General features: G+C 42.6%; 1 protein-coding gene across 4 annotated transcripts; it reads right to left on the bottom strand.

Annotated features, from left to right (window-relative positions):
* Positions 1-8: 8 nt before the first annotated feature.
* On the bottom strand, positions 9-18,214 carry GPRIN2 (G protein regulated inducer of neurite outgrowth 2). Of its 4 annotated transcripts, none has more exons than XM_074924289.1 (3): positions 17,803-18,214; positions 12,517-12,607; positions 10-2,736 (listed from the first exon to the last, which is right to left on the bottom strand). In XM_074924289.1, the coding sequence occupies exon 3, from the start codon at positions 2,718-2,720 to the stop codon at positions 927-929; it is 1,794 nt and encodes a 597-aa protein (XP_074780390.1). In that variant the 5' UTR covers positions 2,721-2,736; positions 12,517-12,607; positions 17,803-18,214; the 3' UTR covers positions 10-926. The 4 variants fall into 4 exon arrangements, with proteins under 4 accessions (XP_074780393.1, XP_074780390.1, XP_074780392.1 ...); XM_074924291.1 differs by having other exon boundaries at positions 17,950-18,214; XM_074924292.1 differs by lacking the exon at positions 12,517-12,607 and having other exon boundaries at positions 9-2,736; positions 17,950-18,214.
* Between the last annotated feature and the right edge of the window lie 2,220 nt (positions 18,215-20,434).

The following is a 20,434-nucleotide window of genomic DNA, read 5'->3' as shown; positions in this document are numbered from 1 at the left end:
GTCACATGCGAAGTGTCGCCCGTGGTTTATGCAACAACAAAATAACTGCTACTGAGGATAGATGCACATAAATAGAACTCACTGGGAATTACTTTTAATATAAAGCAAAACAAAACTGCTTCTGATTTGTAGGGTACGATAGTGTGACAGACTAATTTGAACAGCTTTTGTTCGTGTCTCTAAAACAAGTATTCAATAAGTAATCCACATTACATGAGTCATCTTTGGTAATACTGTACATTTGTGTCAATCGCTTGGTAAACATCAGTTCTGGATATTTAGAGTGTAACTCGTCACAGCTACAAACTAATTTGAGAGTTGCAGGAGCATCCTCCAACCGTAGATCAGCTTTCAAAGGGAAGAGCTCAGACTAGCAGGACCGAAATGACTTCACAGAGTTATGTCTCAAAAGTTACAATTCTTTGTCATGTAGCATTACACTAGTTTGTCATTTCGTCTGCAGTTAAAGTGGGCTTGCAGCCAGAATTATTGTAAATGAACAGCAAACTAGCTCCCAAAACAACTGAAGGGAGTAGGATTGAAAGCTAAGAACTCTGATTAAAGCATCATTTTCTAACCCTAAATTATTAAAATACAGAAAAGAGTCATTATTTATAAAAGATGGATCATTTAGAAAAGAAATCTTATTCCTTACAATATGATATAAAACTAACATAGAAGAATAAAACAGTGCTACGTTAAACACAGTCAAGAGCATTTAGGTGGCATGATGTAGGTACAAAGTTACGTTCTCTATTTTATGCCCCGCACGGATTTTTCCTTGCTTTGATGTGTCTTTGAGGGGCACTGAACTTTTCCCACTTAACCTGAAGTGGATTGTGCACACATACTCCGTTAGCACTTAAGAGTCAGCACTTATATACAGTTTAAAAGCAGCACAGCTGTCCTGGACCCTACAGCTGTGCTCACTCCACTGCAGTACTGGAACAAGCACAACAGCTGGGATATCTCAGGGAATGCATCATTGTTCTGAGTGGCCTTTTTTTCCCCATTTTATCAGAAGATCGCTCCTCATTACTTTTCCTAGCCAGCTGAGCAGGCTCTGTCTGGAATTGTTCTATTTGAATCTCGAGGTGTTTTTGGATGGCTAACCCAAGGACTTCTGGATCCACGGATGCCCCATACACTTCCCATGTCATTCCTTCATCATCCCATCTCACTTCACGTACTGGGGATGTTGAGCCCTCCAGGTCTTGCTCCAGGTTCACTTCTGGGAACACGTGTGAGTGACCTTCTGCTGCAGCTGCTGGGCTTGTTGCCACAGATTTGCATTCCATGGTCGGAAGAGTTTGTACCTCAGCATCTCTGTGCTCCAGAGCTGGTTTCAGTCCTTTGGTTAAATCATTCATAGAGGTCATAGTCCACATATCCTTAGTTGTCATTACCATGTCTGCACCTTGCTGGCTACTAAAGGCAACACAGGCAGTCTTTGTTTCTGGAGGAGCTCCCTCCTGCTGAGCGCAGTGTTGAGCACGTTCTCCAGGAATGTTACAGCACTTCAGGACTTTCTTGGCATCGAGGCCTGATTCACTTACCGAAGACACCAGCTTAGGATATGTCAGAATGTCTGAAGTAGAAAAGGAATTAAAATAGCCAGGTGCTGCCTGCTCTTTTCCCGACTCACTAACCGAGCAGACCAACTGTGGAACAAGCTGTATGGATGGTATGGGTAAAGAATGGCAGTAGGCAGGGATGGTGGCATCTACCTTCATACAGGGGATATGCCTCATATTACAGGGCCCTGCAGAATTGTTATGAACTGACATCACCATGGGGGAGTACGCAGAGTTTGGAAGATTACCGTAAATCAGACCACCATGAATAAGCCCAGTGGTGTGGTTGAACATCGTCCTGTTTGAGAAACCACTTCCAGGCAGGTGGGGTCCTAGAACGGCAGTGTGAAATGTTCCAGGATCTGTGTAAAGAGTAGTGTTACGTGGAATACCACTGCTGTCAAAGCTATTTGTGGGTACTTTTTGCTCTCTAGGTACAACTGGAAGATGAGTCACAAGGTTTTGATAGTGAGATGTATTTTCATTTGTTTCTGATCCATATCTCTGTGTTTGGAAAGACATCCTAGCCACTGGTGGACAATGCCTGGAGCTAGAAGAGCTTAGGCTGGAGTGAGTAGCACTGGTTTCTATGTAAGTGACATAAGTCTCCTGTTTGCAACTGCAAGTTAGGTCTGAGTGGCTTCGCTGAAGTGAAGTTCCTGATTCTTCCATTTTACACATGCTTTGCTGGTGGACAACACAGGCTGAAGGAACATTCTCAGCAGTGCTGCTCTTCACACACATCTTAGTGTCCAGTTCCCGGGATGCTGGGGACTGTTCAGCAATAAGAAAACGGTTTGTAGACTTAGTTCTGCTCTGTGAATTGTCACTGCCTGACTGGTTGCTTATGGTCTGGACCACTGATCCAAGTGCCATCAGCCCAGGCTGCGACAAGGACCCTCCAGGACTCGACACACTCCTTGCATCACTCTTGTTTCCCAGTGTATGGCAGATGGTGCTACTGTGGCTTTTCTTCAGCTCCTGTTTGTTGCTTTGCCTCTCCTCTAAACCTGATTGCCCAGTGCAGGCCAGACTTGAGGAGCTCTTTGACAGGGGGTGACTGTTGACATTCAAGAGACTGTGACAAGTAGAACTTAGTGAGTCCTGGTAGGAATGAGTGTGGAGCTGGTGGCTGTCAGCTGACATGGCAAACAAGAGAGATCTGCAACAAATGGTGGAGAAGAAAAAGAAGCAATTTAAGAAGGAAATGTATGCACTGGAAGCTACGATCTCTATTGACCTTCTGCCTAGGCTTCTTGCTTCTCACAGTTCATAAATACTTTTTAAAAAGCACTGTAAAAAATGTCTCAGTGTACTCAAACTGGCAAGTTTTAATTTTCAGTTTCCACAAAGGGTTTTTCCCTGGATTAGATTTGGGCTTTATTGAAATTCTGGTTTTTTCCATTTCATAAAACATAACAGGAAGAAAATTCTTCTTGGTTTCTATCTTTTAACAATAACAATCTCAACGTTTCCAAGTATCATCTCCCCTGAATTTACTGGAGCCATTTTCAGACATCCCGAGGTGTCATATAACTTAAGCAAAGACAGAAGCATTTTTGAACCAGGTGGCTTTCTGCCACAGCATTCATTAAGCCAACGATGTTAACTGTATTGTCAGAACAAAACACTGCTCAGTTTTTAGTCTCTGGACATTGTCATTTCAGAAGTTATCCAATCACTGCGGGGGCTTTCAAACCTTAGCAAAGCCTCAACAAACTCTTCTTTTCCCCCCTATCTTTCCTAACAAGCTTCTTTGGATTTCGTTTCACAAGATCACTATTTTAATCAACTGTTTTCCCAGAGTACACACAAGTGTACAGTAGATGTGGACAAAATTGTTTTGAACACCTCTGGCAGAGGAAACATGACGTGAAACCCAAGGAAATGAGCTCTGCCAGGCCTGTGTAGAGTGAGTGCGAGTGTTCCCAGAACAAATAATGCTGGGCAGCAAGAGGCAAAGATACCCAGCTGGCCCCTGACAGGATCAGTGGGCTTTCTGGTTTGTGCTCACCACTGGTGATGATCTCACGTGGTGGAAAAAAGCACTCTGCAACAGGGAGGTTCACTCATGACACCAAGAGACCAGCGGCTGCAAGGGCTCACATTCACACCTCTCAGTGAGAAGCTTTTAATATGTGATCCTTTTAACATGATATTTACGGGCCCGAAGAGCCATCTACCAACACAACTGATAAAGAGCCCGCCCTCTGCTCCATCCCCAAACCAACAGCTCCTCTGCTGACCCAGCCAGCTATCAGTGCTTACTCTTCTAATTCCATTTTTGTTGTTAACTTTGGCAAGCTTCAGGTTCAATTTTCAAATTCATATGTGCTTGTTCAGTTTGAAGTTAAACTCATTCCAGACCCCACCTGCACCAAGCCTGCTCTGCATGCTACGCAGCCTCTGGCCCGTGGGACTCCACAGGCTGGTGGCGTCTACTGATAACAGAAAAGCATCTTTTCTTCCAGAAATGAAATTTCAGATTGCTGGGTTAGAGGCACTGCCGAGTGCAGCTGCAGTCAAAAGCAATCACTTCTTGCCAGGCTGGCTATCAAAGTATTTCTGCATGTTTTTCAAAGACCCTCACAAAATCTCACTCGACACTTAGAAGAGAAGCAAGAACCAGGAAAGTGAGTTTTAAACCACTTCAGTCAATTCTTCCAGCATGTTACCTATCCTGCAGCCCCCTCCACATATGGATATAGTTTGCCACATAGAGCTCGAAGGAGTCAATAGGATTAAAGGCCAGAGCACAGCTGTCTGCAAGGTGAAGACCTTACAATTAATCTCTTTAAAAGATAACACCTGCAAAGGCTCTCACACACACTGAGATGAAACAACATTTACTAATGGAAATCCTCAGTCACAGATATGGAGTCTCGGGTGGAAAGAAGCGTGAAACGCATCTGTTATGGGTGATATAAGGCTGTGCAGACTTTGAAGAGCTTTCTCACAAAGTGACAAGGTTCAAATATGTCTTTATACACAGATACCCAGACCTCTATTTGCTTTATGTAGCATTGCTGCAGAAACCTCTGTGACTGGGGGATGCCAGTTGAGATTGATTCATCACCTGAATGTGAAGAAACACGCACGAATGAAACACTCTAGATATACTGACGTCACTGAAAACAACATCCAGTGTGATGTTTGCAACGAAACCTTTAAAGAGAACTCTGAAGAAATTTATTTTTGCTTCACCCACATAGACTCCAACTGCAGCTGAAATAAAGACCAAACATGGGTCAATGCTACAGTTATTACACACATACAGATACATATAACATCCCAACCAGCAACAGCATTTGAGCATCTTTGCTCAGGTAGACCAGTGTTCCATGCTTGCACAGTAACAATTACCCTTTGACTTTTGGACCTTAAAAACAATGGGAATAATTACTAGTTAAGTAAAACAGCATTTCACCTTTAGGACATAGCTAAGGATGGGGGAAAAAAAGGGTAAAAAAAGAAAACAAAGCCCCGTTCAAGCAAGATGAATCAGCTTCCTTTAGAATAAAGTGCTTTTCTGTTGTATTGAAACCCAAAGTTACATTTTCTCAGAGAGCCTCAACACTTCCCCATTTATAGGCCACCTGCTGCTTCCCCCCTCCATTTCCTGCTCCTTTTCCCCAGCCCGGGAAGACCTCTGAGCTCTGACACAACTTTTGCCCAGCTGGCAGAGGCAGGGCCCTGAGCCCGACGGGAGCTCTGCTCGGAGGGTGATGGCTGGAGAACAAATCAGCGCTGGCAGACCCGGCCTCTCCTCACCTCTGCTGCAGCCAGGCGTTACCACAGCGTCTCACCGCAGCCTCACGGAGCATGCAGGTGTGTCACAAACATCAGCTAGCTGACCCTGATTTTTCTTTCTTTTTTTTTTTTTTTTTTTAAAAAACTGGCTTAGCTCTCACTAATCAAATCATCAATCCAGCCACACCGATAACTAATGTCAGCACAGAGAAGAAGCCGAGGACCACTCCCCTCTGCAGAAACACTAATCTACTAGTGGCATAAACGTAGAGCAAACCTGCACATGCAGTGTCTTTCTACCTCAGACTTTGGAAATGGCATGCAATTCCATACCCATCTTCCCAAATTGTGCATTTCACACGTGCAGGGCTGGCGCTGATTCCCCAGGGTACACAGAGATTTTTACCTGTACACGTACATCCCTCCAGAGAAGACCCAACACTGTGTGTACACACACTGGGGGTGCTGCATGTCCCACCCGAGGTCACGCAGGCTCAGCCCGCTGGTCCCTGCTGAGAAGGGGCAGGAAGCAGAGGTGGCTCGATGGTTACACCAACACATATACCAGGGAGGGGCTGGGGGCAGGTACCAAGAACGGTGGGACAAACTTTTTAAAAAAAAAAAAAAATCCCCCCAACCCTAAAACATGGAGCCTCTCTAATTTCACAGTCCCTCAATGCCATTGTATTTTGTGAATCAGCTAGTCAGGAGTGGATTACCAACATGAAACATGGACATAAACACAGCTGACAGTAGGTACTCAGGGATCTGAAACAACTTTTTTGTGCACATGGGGCAGAGAAGACTGCTTTTGCTTTTTAAAAAGTAAATACATAATTTATAGGAAAGTAATTTTATTTGAAAATACCTATTGTAGATTCTGAGTTGCTCTGGGATATTTTCTTTTGGAAGTTCAAAGGAAATCTGCACCTGAATGCACAAACAAGAAAGCATGAACTTTGAGGCAGATACCCTGCTATGAATATATAGAAAATTGTTAGACAAGCAGAGAAAGGATTAGGATAGAAATGGAATTAACATCCACTATTTTTGGCTTAGCTTCAGATAGCTTATGAGGGGATCTAGGCTGCTTTCATTAATTCCACTGAACTACTTTAAAGCAACAAATGTGTATTTTGCTATGACTTATGATTAAAGTTGTGACCTATTTAATGCACTAATAAATTTAGTCTTAGAATATTAAATATCATGTATGTTATCGGTTGAAAGACATTCACTATTAAATCAGCTATGATTCCAAATTTCTTCAGTATTTTTGTATTCCATGCATGTACTTTTAATTACAACTTTGACAACAAACACAAGTGGATATAAAGTGGAATAATTCCTTACAATCTTGTCAATATATAGAGCAAGCTTTCATGTAACGTAATAATACCACATGATATTTCAGTATGATTGTATTTAGCTCCTGCATTATGTATTTGCTTCCTTCCCTGCATTGGCAGGCTTCAAAAGAGAGATACAATAAACAAGACATCCACAAAACAACTAATGGTTTTAATAACGAGTGTAGTAATGTGGGACATTAACATAAGACAATGTGTTAATAACAAAAGAAATCCAGCCATGCTTGCCTTTCCTCCAACAAGCAGAGAAAGAAACTCCAAAACGCCCTAAAAGTCACACAGCTGCTGGATCCTTTATCCCAGGAAAGGACTTTCTGAGCAGTTTCAAGAAAAAATCTGCACCACAACTTAGCAAGTTACACAACGCTGACTATGCTCTTTCATAAGGACTCTGTTACTACAGTAACTAAACATATTGTGATGCAGTATGAATTGCCTGACACATTCAACAACACAAGTTAGTCGCAGAGTTTGGGAAGAGACAAAGAGAACTTCCATTTAACATTTAATACTATTTACTAGCAAAATACACGCCATGCCAGAGACTTCTCTAAGTTTTCCACAGTTTATTTTTGCTTTATATAACTGTGATGGTCAAACCACAAAGCAGCAACACTTGTAATAGTGACTGCAGGCTGTTTCACCCTTCACTTTGCTGATGATAAAATTTAAAAAGGGGTTGGGTTTTTTTTCCATATATTTCATTTTAGGCTTTCAAAACCAGCATGTGACTGCAGAATGATAAAAATTAGAGCCAGTTTCAGGGGTGAGAGCATTCATATATAAGGGTGGAATCTGGAAGTTAGGTGATTGATCCAGGTTTCGGATAACTCTTAATTTTGGGTGCTGACCAGGACCCTCCGTGGTGAGCACTAGCCCTTCTAGAGAAGACACAGCGTTAGGGTGTTGCAGGGTTTCTGCCCAGAATTTGCTCCTTCTGTTGCATTATCCTGGCCCCGCTGTGCACCAGCAGTTGGTAATCTGTACAATAATCAGCTCCATAGGACAAATACAGAATTTCTGCAATAGCACCAAACCCCAAGAAAAACACATGTGAGAACAGTGTGATTTAAATAACTTACAAGTTTTACTTGAATAGAAGGCTGCTCTATGTAGGGTCTTAACACTATTTAATCTTATTACAAACACTATGGGTATAAATTTGAAAAGGCAAGAACAGTTTATGGTTAAAATGACAGAACTTTAATGGCAATCTAAGGGGCAGCTGTCACTTAGCCATAAACACTCCTGACACCTGCCTGGGACACGAGACAGCACATACAGAAATACCTTCATTTCTGCCTGACCAGCCAAGTTACCTTGGTACCAGAAGCAGTGCAGCATATTCACACTGTGTGCTCTTCAGGACTGGGATTTTAAGCAACGTGTCTTCCTTGTTGGCATCTACAGCTGAACTTCTGAGATAGATGTTTACCACGGTAAAATGACATAAAAAGAAACATCACCTAATAAGACATTCATTTATTTTAGAGCCATACTCATTTTAGAGAGGCTCGTACCACCAATTTTTTTTTTCTAAAAAAAAGTATGGTCATGTCTAAAAATTTGTCCCTGCTTGCCCACATTGAGAATTACCAGTAACTTGCACAAGTTAAGATCTGTTTTGTATTTACACAGAGACTGACATACTCGTACTATGGCTTCTCCCTACTGCACTCCCCTGAAAGAAATAGTCCCTTAACAGTAATCACTAACATCTACTGCTGGGTGAGGGGAGTCCAACCACTTGAGAGGCATTGGCAAAACAGGATTAGCCACGGTAAAAAGATTAGAGATTCAAGTGTCTGGGATTAGGGGCTTTTTGGTGTTCTTAATTGTTATTTTATTTCGGTGAGGTATAAAGGAAAGGAAGAAATAGAGGAGTTACAATAGGGGAAAAGGTATCATGAACCCATCAGGGAATTTCAAGGAATTTCTCTAAATTCTGTACATACAATTGGACCAATGCAACGAGGTTAATATAGAAACAGGTTGAGACCCCAATTACTTAACCTTTAATCCATCATCTTCCTTTAGGCTTTCCATGTTGGAATAGCATTATAAATTAACTATGTCTTGTTCAGTTCAATCTGCTAATGCTCTCTTGCAAATATTTTGGGTCATCTTATATTTCCAGGTGTCAGACAGGATAGACAGATCTGGCCATCTGCAAATACCATCAGATGCAGAGAGACAAGTGCATACTCTGTATGCAAACGAAGGGGGTTATTTTTCACTTCTGCACCACTAGAAGCACTGGTGACAGTGGTGCATGTCACCAGAACCATTATTCACTTGGAGGAAGAGGAGTACATTAGACAGGCTAGGAAACACGAGAGCAGAAGAGTTACGACACTCAGCGTGCAGCACAGCAAAAGCATGCATCGTGTGTGTTCTACCTACATATAAACTGAGCAGTCACAGCTTTTCTTTCGTTTGTTAATCATCACTTTGTCTATCGGGCTTTTCCAGAAGACTTTGTCTTTTGCCCATCTGAAGCTGAGCACACTGGATAGGCATCTCTCTGCATTGATGGGCAACAAGATGAAAAGGAAAGAGTCCCCTTGTTACTGAGTAGTAATGAACCTCAGCTATCTCCTCACTGAGGACCCAAGCAGAGACGTCTTCCCCCAAAGGCTGAAGTTACCACGGGTAGCCTTGCCACTACTGACCTCACCAGGGGATAATAAAATAGTTGTCACATCAGAAGGTGAATAGATTCAAATATTTGCTGATACATTCACCTCAAGGCAGAATGACAAGGCCATTATGTCCACAATTATCCCAACAGCATACGAAAAGTCATGCAAGAGAATGAGCAGTTGCTTTTAAGAAATAGCAGGGACAGCCCACAGCCCTGGTAGAGTCTGAGCCAGGAAAGAAGAGCTGGGAACTCTAAATTCTAAAATTAAAAAGGCTAAAATGAGAGTGCCGTGAGAGAAGAGCCTGACAAGTACGAACCAATATTTTAACGTCAACTTTAACTGAATTCCCAGGAAGGAGAATTCACACAGGGCTGCAAATAAACTATTGGGAAATGAGAGGGGTGCACTCTATCACAAGGGAGGCATGTGTTGGGATGTAGTTCTGACAGCACCACATGATGCATGGGCAACTACGCATCCTCTTTGCCACCTTTCTTTATTTAATCATCTGTCCCAGAAGTGACTTTGAAGATATCTTAGGATTTTGATCTTTTTTTAGAAGAAATTTATAACAGTACTCCCACAATCTCCATGTGCACGCAGCCCTACCTCAGTGTACAAGCTGCCCTACAATCACAGAATCACAAACTGGTTTGGGCTGGAAGAGACCTTAAAGCCCATCCAGCCTCACCCCCCTGCCCCAGGCAGGGCCACCTTCCCCCAGCCCAGGTTGCCCAAAGCCCCGTCCAACCTGGCCTTGAGCCCTGCCAGGGAGGGGGCAGCCACAGCTGCTCTGGGCAGCCTGTGCCAGGGCCTCACCCCCTCACAGGGAGGAACTTCTTCCTTAGATCTAATCTAAATCTCCCCTCTTCCATTCCCCCCATCCTATCCCTACACCCCCTGATCAAGAGTCCCTCTCCCCTTTCCTGTAGGCCCCTTTTTATATACACATATACCTGACAGAGATAAAATATGAGAGATTGTACAGTCATGCTTGATGTTCACTGTTAGTATTTGACAGCTCACTTCTTTAAAGCTCATCTCTTCAGTCAGAAGAAAACTTTTTCTTTACAAATGAAATATGCTGATATGGTCATGTAATCAGCTGTTTTCAGCAGCTATGGCTTTAACAAAAAATCCATCCCATCAAATATTATGACAGCAGGCAACACTGACCTAGAATCATGCTTACAGTGAACAGTGTGTGCCTACAGAAGTGGTACATTAATATAATTGCCTTTCTGGTTTAAGCAGAACAGAATTATGCAAAATGAAACTGTTCATTCAGCTGCCAGGTTTATGCTGTTAAGAATTGCTGGCTACCAATATCCACTGGCAGTACAAAAGTGCTGTGAGAAAAACATTTCAGTTTCTTTAGGAATGAATTTTTAATGCACAAAATTTGCAGTGAGATATCTACACTTGGATTTATTTCAGAGAGACAGCACTAGTGAACCTTCTCCTCTTCAGGGCAGAGGATCAAATCCTATTCCCTCACACGTACCAGCGTGGAGGGGACGGGCTCAGGCTGGTACTGAATAACTTATCCTCCTCAAAGCTCCCTCTCTGGGTCCACTCTTCAGTGCTGAGCAGACTACCCCCAAAGCAAACCCACTGATCTGGAACTCTGCAAGAACTCATGGCCATAGCTTGCCCAGCAAGCCTCTACCCACCAGAGGCCCAAGCCTGGAAGCAATGTGAATCACCGTTGCTTGTGACAGCATCACGAACTTAAAAATCATACGGAAAACCAAAAACCCACTTACAGCCTGCTTCCAATCTTACAGCAAGGGAGTACAGCTACCTATTCTTAAAGCAGTTTTCCCAAGAGGCCAGCAGTTTACACATCCAAGAAGCTCCAACTAATCTAAGTGATTAAAATATCTACATGTAAATTCATGTGTTGTGGTAGAAAAGATTCAAATCATCGTATTTGCTGTTTGCTTGAAAGCTTAATAGCAACAGTTAGAGGGAAGATATGAACTCAGCTTGGCTTAGCCTCCCTGCTCTATGGACATCCCAGCTTTAACTTCAGGATTGAGCACTGTAGTTAGTTACTTTTGAATACAAGGGCAATGAGATATTCCACCCTGACAAGTGAACGTGCACCTGACACCTAAAGCTCTGTCACACAACCCGTGGGAGCCAAGGGACAGTTGGTGTGTACGTGCTCTGTGCTGACTGGAGGGAGGTGGCCAAAGGTGCAGAGCTGAGCCCCTGTCCAACAGCCCAGCCTCCCCGAAAATCTCACTCACTTGGGCTCAGTGTTACCTGACAGAGATCAAAGCTTTGTAACTAGGTAAGTGTCGGACAGAGCAAGCTCAAAAATCGGCCTTGAAAGACACTGGCTAGATACAGCCAGCTTTCCATGGGCACGTATCATCCTTAAGAGAAGGATGCCAATTCCTGTAGTGGCATCAAAGAGGAATGATGGTGACATAAACAAGAGTAAAAGTAATCTGAAGCCCTCCAAACATCTCTGTTAGGATAAATGAAAGACAATATTTACAGACTGGAAGATGCTCCAGCAAAACAATCAAAGGTGGTTCATTCTTCTACATGTAATATTTAAATGATATACTTCCTGCCTAAAAAAAACCCTGGTAATTTATCTAGCAAAATCTACTAATCTACCCTCATTTCTTATTCCCTTACTTTTCCCCTGTGATTGAACACTACAAAAAAAATCCATTTCATTCTTTATTTAAATGACAGTGTTTATGAACTGTACACAAAACAAAAAAGGTAATCATCTACCTCCAGAAGCTGCCCTCAGCAGTGGTAGGGAAAAGACTGGCTTCTAGATTGTAGACTGACAGAAAACTGACTTCTAGATGATAAAAAACAATTGCTCAGTAATTAGAAAGAGGAAACAATTGCCTTCTAATTCTGTCTCTGCTCACTGACATACTGTATGACCTTGAGCAAGTCATTCACTTTGTGACTCAGTTTATTCATCTGTGACTCAGGGATTAGATGCAGAAGCCCCTGATGTAGGTAGTTAAAGGCTTAATTCATGATTGCAGAGCACTCTGAAATCCCAGAATAAAAGATATTAAATATAAGACATTGAGAACAATGTGTTCTGGCCCTTCTTTTGTCATATTTGGTTTGAAAGAAATAAACAGAGCATCTCTACATGAAATTCTTGTTGGACTTGCAGAAAACTCATCTTACCAGTAAAGTTCAGACTCTATTCATGTCTCAGAAGCATCTGTTTAAAGCATCCCCTCCTCCAGCATCCCAGTATCAAGTGAGGATGAGTAACCTTAAGGATTTCAAATACATAAACCCAGTATTAATAGAATTTCCCAAATTAGGTGTCATATATATATATATATAATGTATACATACTATGCATGCTAATAATGTGCATACTGTATATGCATGGTATATTAAGTAGAATGATTTATTATAAGTAGATTCATTACACCTTTATAAGCAGAACTGTCACAGCTGCAGACCATGTTGTCCTGCAGTGTTGCATTCACTCACAAGCTTTTATTTACTGTGGTGAACTTCTAATGAAAATCTCACTGTCAGGGAGATTCTGTAACAGTCTTTGGCTCACACTGCAAGCTGTCTTCTATACATCTTCATTTATATCTTTAAGCTGAAAAACAACTTGCATTCTCTATCCAGAGGGATAAGTGGCGCTACACACAAATAGGCAAGTGAGTATTGAAAAGGACTAAAAAGCCAATTATCTAATTGTGTTTCATAGTGTTGCTAAAAGTTCCGAGTGTCTGACTGCAATATAAGCTAGTTTTGAAACTATGTAAACATAGGAAGAACTAGGAAGAATAAATTTCATTTTCAAACTTGATATTTTGTTATAGATAACAGCTGTTATGTCAAAGTGCGGTGTCTCTCTCAAAAGAGCAACTGTCCCAATTACTCTGTAGTCTGATCTGACCTATGTGGGAAGCTAGTACCTATAGTTTTCAGAAAACATCTGAAAGTGATGAAAGGGAGCATCGCTCTGTCAGGACTGAGAGAAGAAAAACATTGGAGGTTGGCTAGAGGAGAGCCCATGCTCACAAGATGCTATTTCAAAGCTTGTTTGACACCAGAGACCTTAATGAGAGAAAAACCAAGACAGAGTAAAGCAGCAGACTAAAGCTTGCAAATGTTTAGTCAAATCCGAGTGCATGAACTTCCTCAGGAACTTCTGTTTACACCCTGCTGTATGTAAACAAGCAAGTTTCCCCTCCTCTTGGTTAATCTCAACCACAAAATGATCTGCAAGTCTCTACTTCTGCATTAACATTTAATAATGTCAGAAACAGAAATTATTGAGATATAACTTTGGAACTACTCAAGAGCTGCGAGACAGTGAAGGTTCCTGTCATCTCTAGGGCAGAGGAAGATCCCGCCGGTATAACATGGGCAGCTAGAGGATAACTCTTTAAGCATCTTTAGCAAGATGCCAATAATAAATAAATTTCTGTTACAGGAATTCTTTGCTTTTCAAACATTGGTTTGACCATAGTCAAGACCCAAGTGGACAAAACCCTAAGAAATCTGATCTGACCTCAGAGCTGTCTCTGCTTTGAGCAGGGGGTTGGAATAGATGAGTTCCCAAGGTCCCTTCCAAATGGAACGATTCAATTATTTTTTGTTTTTACAGTGCTGTGCTTTTATCTGTCATTACCAATGAGAAGTTTCCCTACAGCTTCTCATCCTGAGTCTCAAAAGAAGAAGCTGGAATGTGCAACCATTTTGCAATATTAAATCATTTGTTTAACTGGTTATTGGAACCTGTACCTTTTACTGAAACAAGATAAACCAGGAATGACTTTTGAAAGGAACGACAAAAGTGATCCCTGTATTCTACAGGCAAGGTAATACATATGAAGGAGGCAGTAGAACTGCAAAAATTTTTTTTCAATGTTAACAACTTTCTTGCAACTAAATCAACAAAAGCACTCCACCCCTTCCACAGCTTAGAGGCCATAGAGAACCAAATAAAACTGCTGAAACAAGACGTATCTTTTTCCTTGACATTTCAAAACTCCCTTATCCACCCTGTTCAGACACAAACACAGAATATTCCTAGCAGATTCTTTGCAGAAAGCAATAAAATAATTTGAAAAGTCTAAAAAACTTCCAGTTTAGAAGAGTTAGGGTGGCTTTGTGCATTCATCATCTCTCCAGTTTCCATGTCAGGTTAGCTTAGTTTGAGCTGAAAAGGAAGCTGGATCTTTCAATTCATCTCAGAAGAACCGGGTTCTGTCAGTCTTGTGCACTGTTGACTAGAGTAGAGCAAATGGAGATAGTACCACTGCTCAATCCCATTAACCTTCATCTGCACACTCGGGTGTGCCCTTGCTAAAGCTTAATTAGAAAATACTCTGCAGATGGAGAAATACTCCTGCTCCTTTCTCTGTTTTGCATTAAATCCACACTGCGCAAGAGTTCAGCCATCATTTTGGACGACATACTACTTTAAAGATGCACACAGGGACAGGCCGGTTTTAAGGTGATCTTCGTTAGGATGCTTTTTTGGTGCAGAATGGCACTTGGATATAACTCACGTGCTTAATGCTCACACTCAACTCCACACTGTCAAAGACCTGGCTGATGTCAACTTCATTTAGTTAGCCTCTCCCTATTCCCGTGCTCTGAGTCTAGATACCCGAGCAGCTCCACAGTGATCTTTTGTGATTTCTGTTGCTAAAGATCATTCCTCTGAGTGGAACTTTATTCAGAAGAACTTGAACAGCTTTTTAAAGGAAAGAGACCACCTTCCTCCCCACCATCCACTAAGGAATCAGAGGATACTCCTAAAGGACAGTTCTTAACATACATGTGAACTATCAGCTGCATAGCTTTAGATTAATTCAACAGTTATAATGCATCTGTAAGAAATACAGCATCAAATGATCTTCACCAGAGAATGGCTCATTTAGTATCTCTCAGTTTGCTTCCTTCTCATTGCATCCCTTGTGCAGATATTCTTGACCACTGTATTCCAACATTTATTTTCATTTTCCCCCTCTTTTTGCTCTTACAGAAAAGATCTCACTCTTGCCACTGAAACACCCACCATCCTCCCCCCAAGTCAAAAAAAGACTATTAAGGGTTGGGATGATTCAGATCTGCCAGAATTTTAATAGCCCAAAGAGTTTTCAGATATGATACCGTACATGCATACAGCTTTACAGTTTACACAAATTAAAAAAAACTCTTCCTATTGTACAATGAAACTGCAAGAATTAACCAAAAGGCCAGTGCCCACAAACCCTATGGTACTGCTCAGGGTCTGAGGAAGTGGGAGGAAAAAAAGGTGCAAGGCTGACAAGGAAAGTAAAGTGTGACATTATTTTCAGCCTATGATTCTTGCTCTACTGTCGTCTTAGGCCAGAATGGTTTGGGACTACAAGCAATGAAGTATCACGTACATCTGCCAAAGATACAACCTTTTGTTTCTTTTAGGAAGTGAGAGAGTTGCCTGGTGACTTGAGGGGTCACTTCCACAGTAAAACTATGGCGTATGATAAGAAAAATCAGATTTTTACTTTTTCTGATTCATGGAAAAATATACTTGTAGAACACAGAAAATCAATAAATACCATTAACAGCTCTCTGTCTAGTTCCTCAGCCTTTGAAAGTATCTCTCCTAGGCTACAGTCTCCTGCAAGTTGTATAACACCTTGCAATATCCAAATACAGGGGACCAGCCAAGTACACTCCATCCTCATTTCAAAACATTGACTACAGGGGAAGGGAATGGAGAATTCAGCCTCTTCAATCTCCAGAAGAGTTGCTGAAGAAGGAAGAGGATTTTGCTGCTGTCCTGCACAGAACGAACCAGTCTGCAGACAGATGTCACATTACCTCGCTGGTACAAAAAATCCCTCTGCTCAGCTGGGGTGTTTGAAAGCTACCTCCAATTTACCCTTTGTCATTGACCTTAACGGAAAGAAAATTAAACTTCAGAAGTCTAATGATCATCAATAATAATTTCTGTCTGTTCCATCCTCCCCCATATACTCTTATTTTTCAAGTGTATTTTGAATGTGTATAGTTTTACCATGGAAGGAAAACTGTGGACTTGGTATGGTTATTTAATGGGGAATTATCACTTTTGGTATTATAAACCAGCGCAGACATCACAAGGCTATACGCAGTTTACTGCTGTTGTTATTTATGCAGCCCTAGATAATTGTCAGATAAACTAAACTGCAATTGCGGCTCTCTCTAGAGTACAGTTAAGATAAAATGTCTGGATGGTAAAAATCAACAAACCCCTATAATCGGAGAAAAATGTTTTACAGAGTAACCGAGCCACCACATGAAAACATGAAGCCCCTCATCTCGTCCTCCCTCTTAAATGAAACCTTCCCCAAACTTAATTCTTTTACACAAAGACTCCACGCAGGGGTCTCTGAACTCAGATCTTACTGTAATCTAGGTCCTGCAAACACTCAGTCATATGCTTAACCTTAAACATGTAAACAACTATTTGCAAGCTTTAATCAGTGTCTTAGTGCAAGGAAATCACCAGTATTTTTGTATCAAATGATTACTCTGAAGCATGAATCACTGGAAAAGAGGTAGATTTTGATCTTTATATGGTCCATCTTATTCATGCACAAGATCAGCATCTTACAAAATATATTTATCCAGTGGTTATCTTTCCAGTCACCTTTCATGCTTAGAGTTCTCTAAACAGAAATTACTGCTCGCTCTCCCCCTCCCTTTTAAACCTCTTCACCCAAAATCCAGAATTGCATCAGCACAAATTCTTACTTTTAATCATAGGAAGTTATAAACTACAACATGTGCACAAAACACTCTTCTACTATGGCTCCTGATTTACATTTACTCCAATGATAGTAAAAAGCCAACCCAAATCAACTCTTTGACTTCGGAAAAGACATGTTTCAGTTTAACAGAAAATTTTATCAGTCATTCTAAACAGTGATTGATCATTTATCTAAGAAAGAAGAGTGTAAAACAAAGCTGGTATGCAGAAGGCATTGAAATTTTCCTCAGTTTTTCTCTAGTGTTGGATATTAACTTCCTGAGAATTTAAAAAACATGTGGTAAACATAGTGGAAAAAATAAGAGAAACCATTCTCTGGCAGATCAGTACTAAAAGGTAACAATTTAAAGCAATACAATTTACTCTTTTTTTCAGTGTCAAAAACCCAACATAGACATAAAAGATAATCAAAAAGCACCTTCGTGATGTGTGGAGGAATAAGGTGAATGGGATTATGGGGGGGTTTCTCCCCCAAAGAAACAGTGACAAGTCTATTCTAGAAACACTTGCTAAAAGACAAATACGTAAACATCTAAGTGAAAGACACCAGCACAAAAAACCCACCTTCTGCAGAACTACATGAAATTAAATTAAAGCTCAGAGCCATAATTCGCATCATTTTAGTAGAAAACTACCATTTTCTAGGCTTTTCAGTCCAGCTATCAACACCCTGCTGCCAACAAAGCACTTACAGAAGCCTGGGTCTGTCTCTGTGCAGCTCCTCTCCCTTCCCTTCATCTGCTTTGTTACTCTCAAAGGCCTGCTGGCAAAACGGAGAGGCCTCGGTGTCCTTACAGGAGACGAGAGAACGGGCAATACATGACCTCGGTGGTCCTTACCTTCCCCCTACTCAGAGATTGCACATCCAGCTCCACTGTCCAAGTTACTTAGAGACTATTTAAAATTGATGCTCAGAAATCTGAGGATAATGAAAGCCAAAAGAGTTCAGATTTCCTTTAGAAACTGGGCTCCTTGCTCCGCCTGATGCTGTTGACACTAAGGTGAGCATATGATAAGGGGAAGGAGGAGGGATTGTCAGAGAGCATCAAAGGCAGGAGACTGGGAGATGGGGTTTGCTATGCCCAGACGTGACGCCCCTTCCTGCCTCCCCCCTTGGCTGGAGAGGAAATAAAATGGAGCCTAGGAGGGAGGGAGGGAGAGAGATAATCCTGCAGCTTCATCTGATTAGAGAAACTGGGCCTGTGCAGAGCCAGCAGTGCCGCCAGGGAAGCACAGGGAGGGGAGGCAAAGAGGGGCAGGAAGAGGAGGAGCAGAGGGGGAGGAATAGATGTGATAAGGGAAAAAAGATAAATTATAAAAGATATATGAAGGAACTGGCACCTGGGCCAAGCCACCCTGGCTGAGTCCAATTTCTGCCCTCGTGTAAATGTGAAGTCACTAGTAGGAAACACCCGTTGCTTTGGGTAATTCCGAATGATCAGAAAAAAAAAACAAACAAAAAGCCCCCAAAACACAGAATGCATCAATTGTATAGGCATGGACTAGGAGCAAGGACATCCCCATAGATTGAAAAGAGTGACACTGTTTGTGCTGTGTAGGAAGAAATGGAAAAAGCAGTATGCCACAAATAGTCATCTAGTTTATCATGGACAGGACACAATTTAGAAAAATTTTCTACTGCAAGTCATTTTTCAGAACCTATTTCCACATACTAAAACAAATCTTAGTTGAACCAAAGTGAATTTTAAGAAGTACGTATCAGCACACGCATCGGGGTGCTTTAGCACCAGCAGCTGCCCTCCCCGCCATGCTGCCCTCCCTCCCGCCGTGGCACAGGCTGCCCACTGCACCACAGTGCCACCACAGTGCCACCACAGTGTCACCACAGTGCTCCCACGCCCCACGGGGGATCCCCAACTTGCCGGCGGCTGCGGCCAGCCTGGCCCTCCCTGCACACAGGTGTGAAGGCAGCACCATGCCCTTGCACTTGGCCTGACGTGGGGGCTCACCCGAGGGCACTAGTGAGGTCCCAGGGTGCCGGGGGGAGCATCCCCTGTCCCGTCCCTCCCTGGCAGGGAAGCCCTGCCCCAAGGACACAGGCATCCCCGGCCCTCCGAGCTGCCAGGTGTGACCCACGGTGCGCTGGGCAACGCCAAGGACAGATGTGGCCAGCTGAGTCTTGCCCCCATCCATGGTGGCCTGTTTCTGTAAAGAATCTCCTCTTGCACTCGCTTTTATCAGCCGCTACACTCGGTCCTTTCCCAGGCACCACTCCTTGTCTCTGCAGCGTGAGCTGCTTTTATTTCTTTCTGGCCTATTCCCCTCCATTTAAAGCTTCACACAAGGCAGGCTGGTTGGATCTCTGATGGGGCAAGGAGAAGGAAATACCCCAAGTCCTCTTTTTTTCTGTTCAGGAAAGAGCCAATACCTTTCCTGTAAAACACTTACAGTTCATTCTCACTTTATTCCTAAATATTCACCCAGTACTCCCACATCAGGCCTAGCTCAGCTGGGAGAGGAGGACCAAGACCCCCCTCCCGATGCTTTTAGAACACAAGATTGCTCCCTGAGTCTTCAAAACGGGGCTGCAAAACCCATCATTTTCTATGTGCTTCCAGGCTTTGTTCCTAAGACACCCCCTCACACACACTCACAGAGCAATCGCTCCCTCGGGCCACAGGTCAGGAAGCATTTCAGGGGTTAACAGCCACGCAGGGGTCAGCAGCAGCTTTCCGGCTGCTTTATTTTACTTTAGGCACTTGCAGTCAGCTGCTTGTGCTGACCTTGTGCATCCTTCCTGCAGGGCTGGAAACAAGTTCCTGGAGCCTTCCCTTCCAGAGCATTCTCAGCCTTTCTGGCAGCCCAGGATCAGGCCCAGGCAACTGTCCCCCGAGCAGCACAGGACTGCAACGGAGCTGCAGGGAGAGGACAACTCCACAGAGTTTTGCTTCCTTTCTTATTCCAGCACAAGACCTCTGCCTGGCATGAGGAGCCACACGCCTGGCACTCGTAGCTATTCCAGCATCGTTCGCATCTTCCAAACTTGTCCCAGGTTGCCCAAATGATGTCCCAAGAACACATAAAGGATACAATGTGAGGATAATACGGCGTTTCTCTTTTTCTTTTAACCCTCTACAGGAGGAAGTTGCACACCTCTCTTGTTCTGGATTTAGTATGTCCAGCTAGGTTGACTACTTTCACTAAAAGCATCAGAATGTGCTTACTGAAAGATGCTGGTGACCTATTTTTACCTCAACAGGTTACACATCTGGGCATCCATAACGATGCAACAGGCATGCAACTTTTTCATTTTACATTTAATGAGAAAGGGTGTAAAGATGTTTCAAATTCAGATTTGGAGAC

Source organism: Athene noctua, chromosome 21 (assembly GCF_965140245.1).
Source record: "Athene noctua chromosome 21, bAthNoc1.hap1.1, whole genome shotgun sequence".
Taxonomy (NCBI): domain Eukaryota; kingdom Metazoa; phylum Chordata; class Aves; order Strigiformes; family Strigidae; genus Athene; species Athene noctua.
This window is presented reverse-complemented; position numbering and strand designations above follow the sequence as displayed.

Coding starts and splice junctions, on each gene's coding strand:
- GPRIN2 (XM_074924292.1), bottom strand. CDS start 2,720: ATGTCAGCTGACAGCCACCAGCTCCACACTCATTCCTACCAGGACTCA.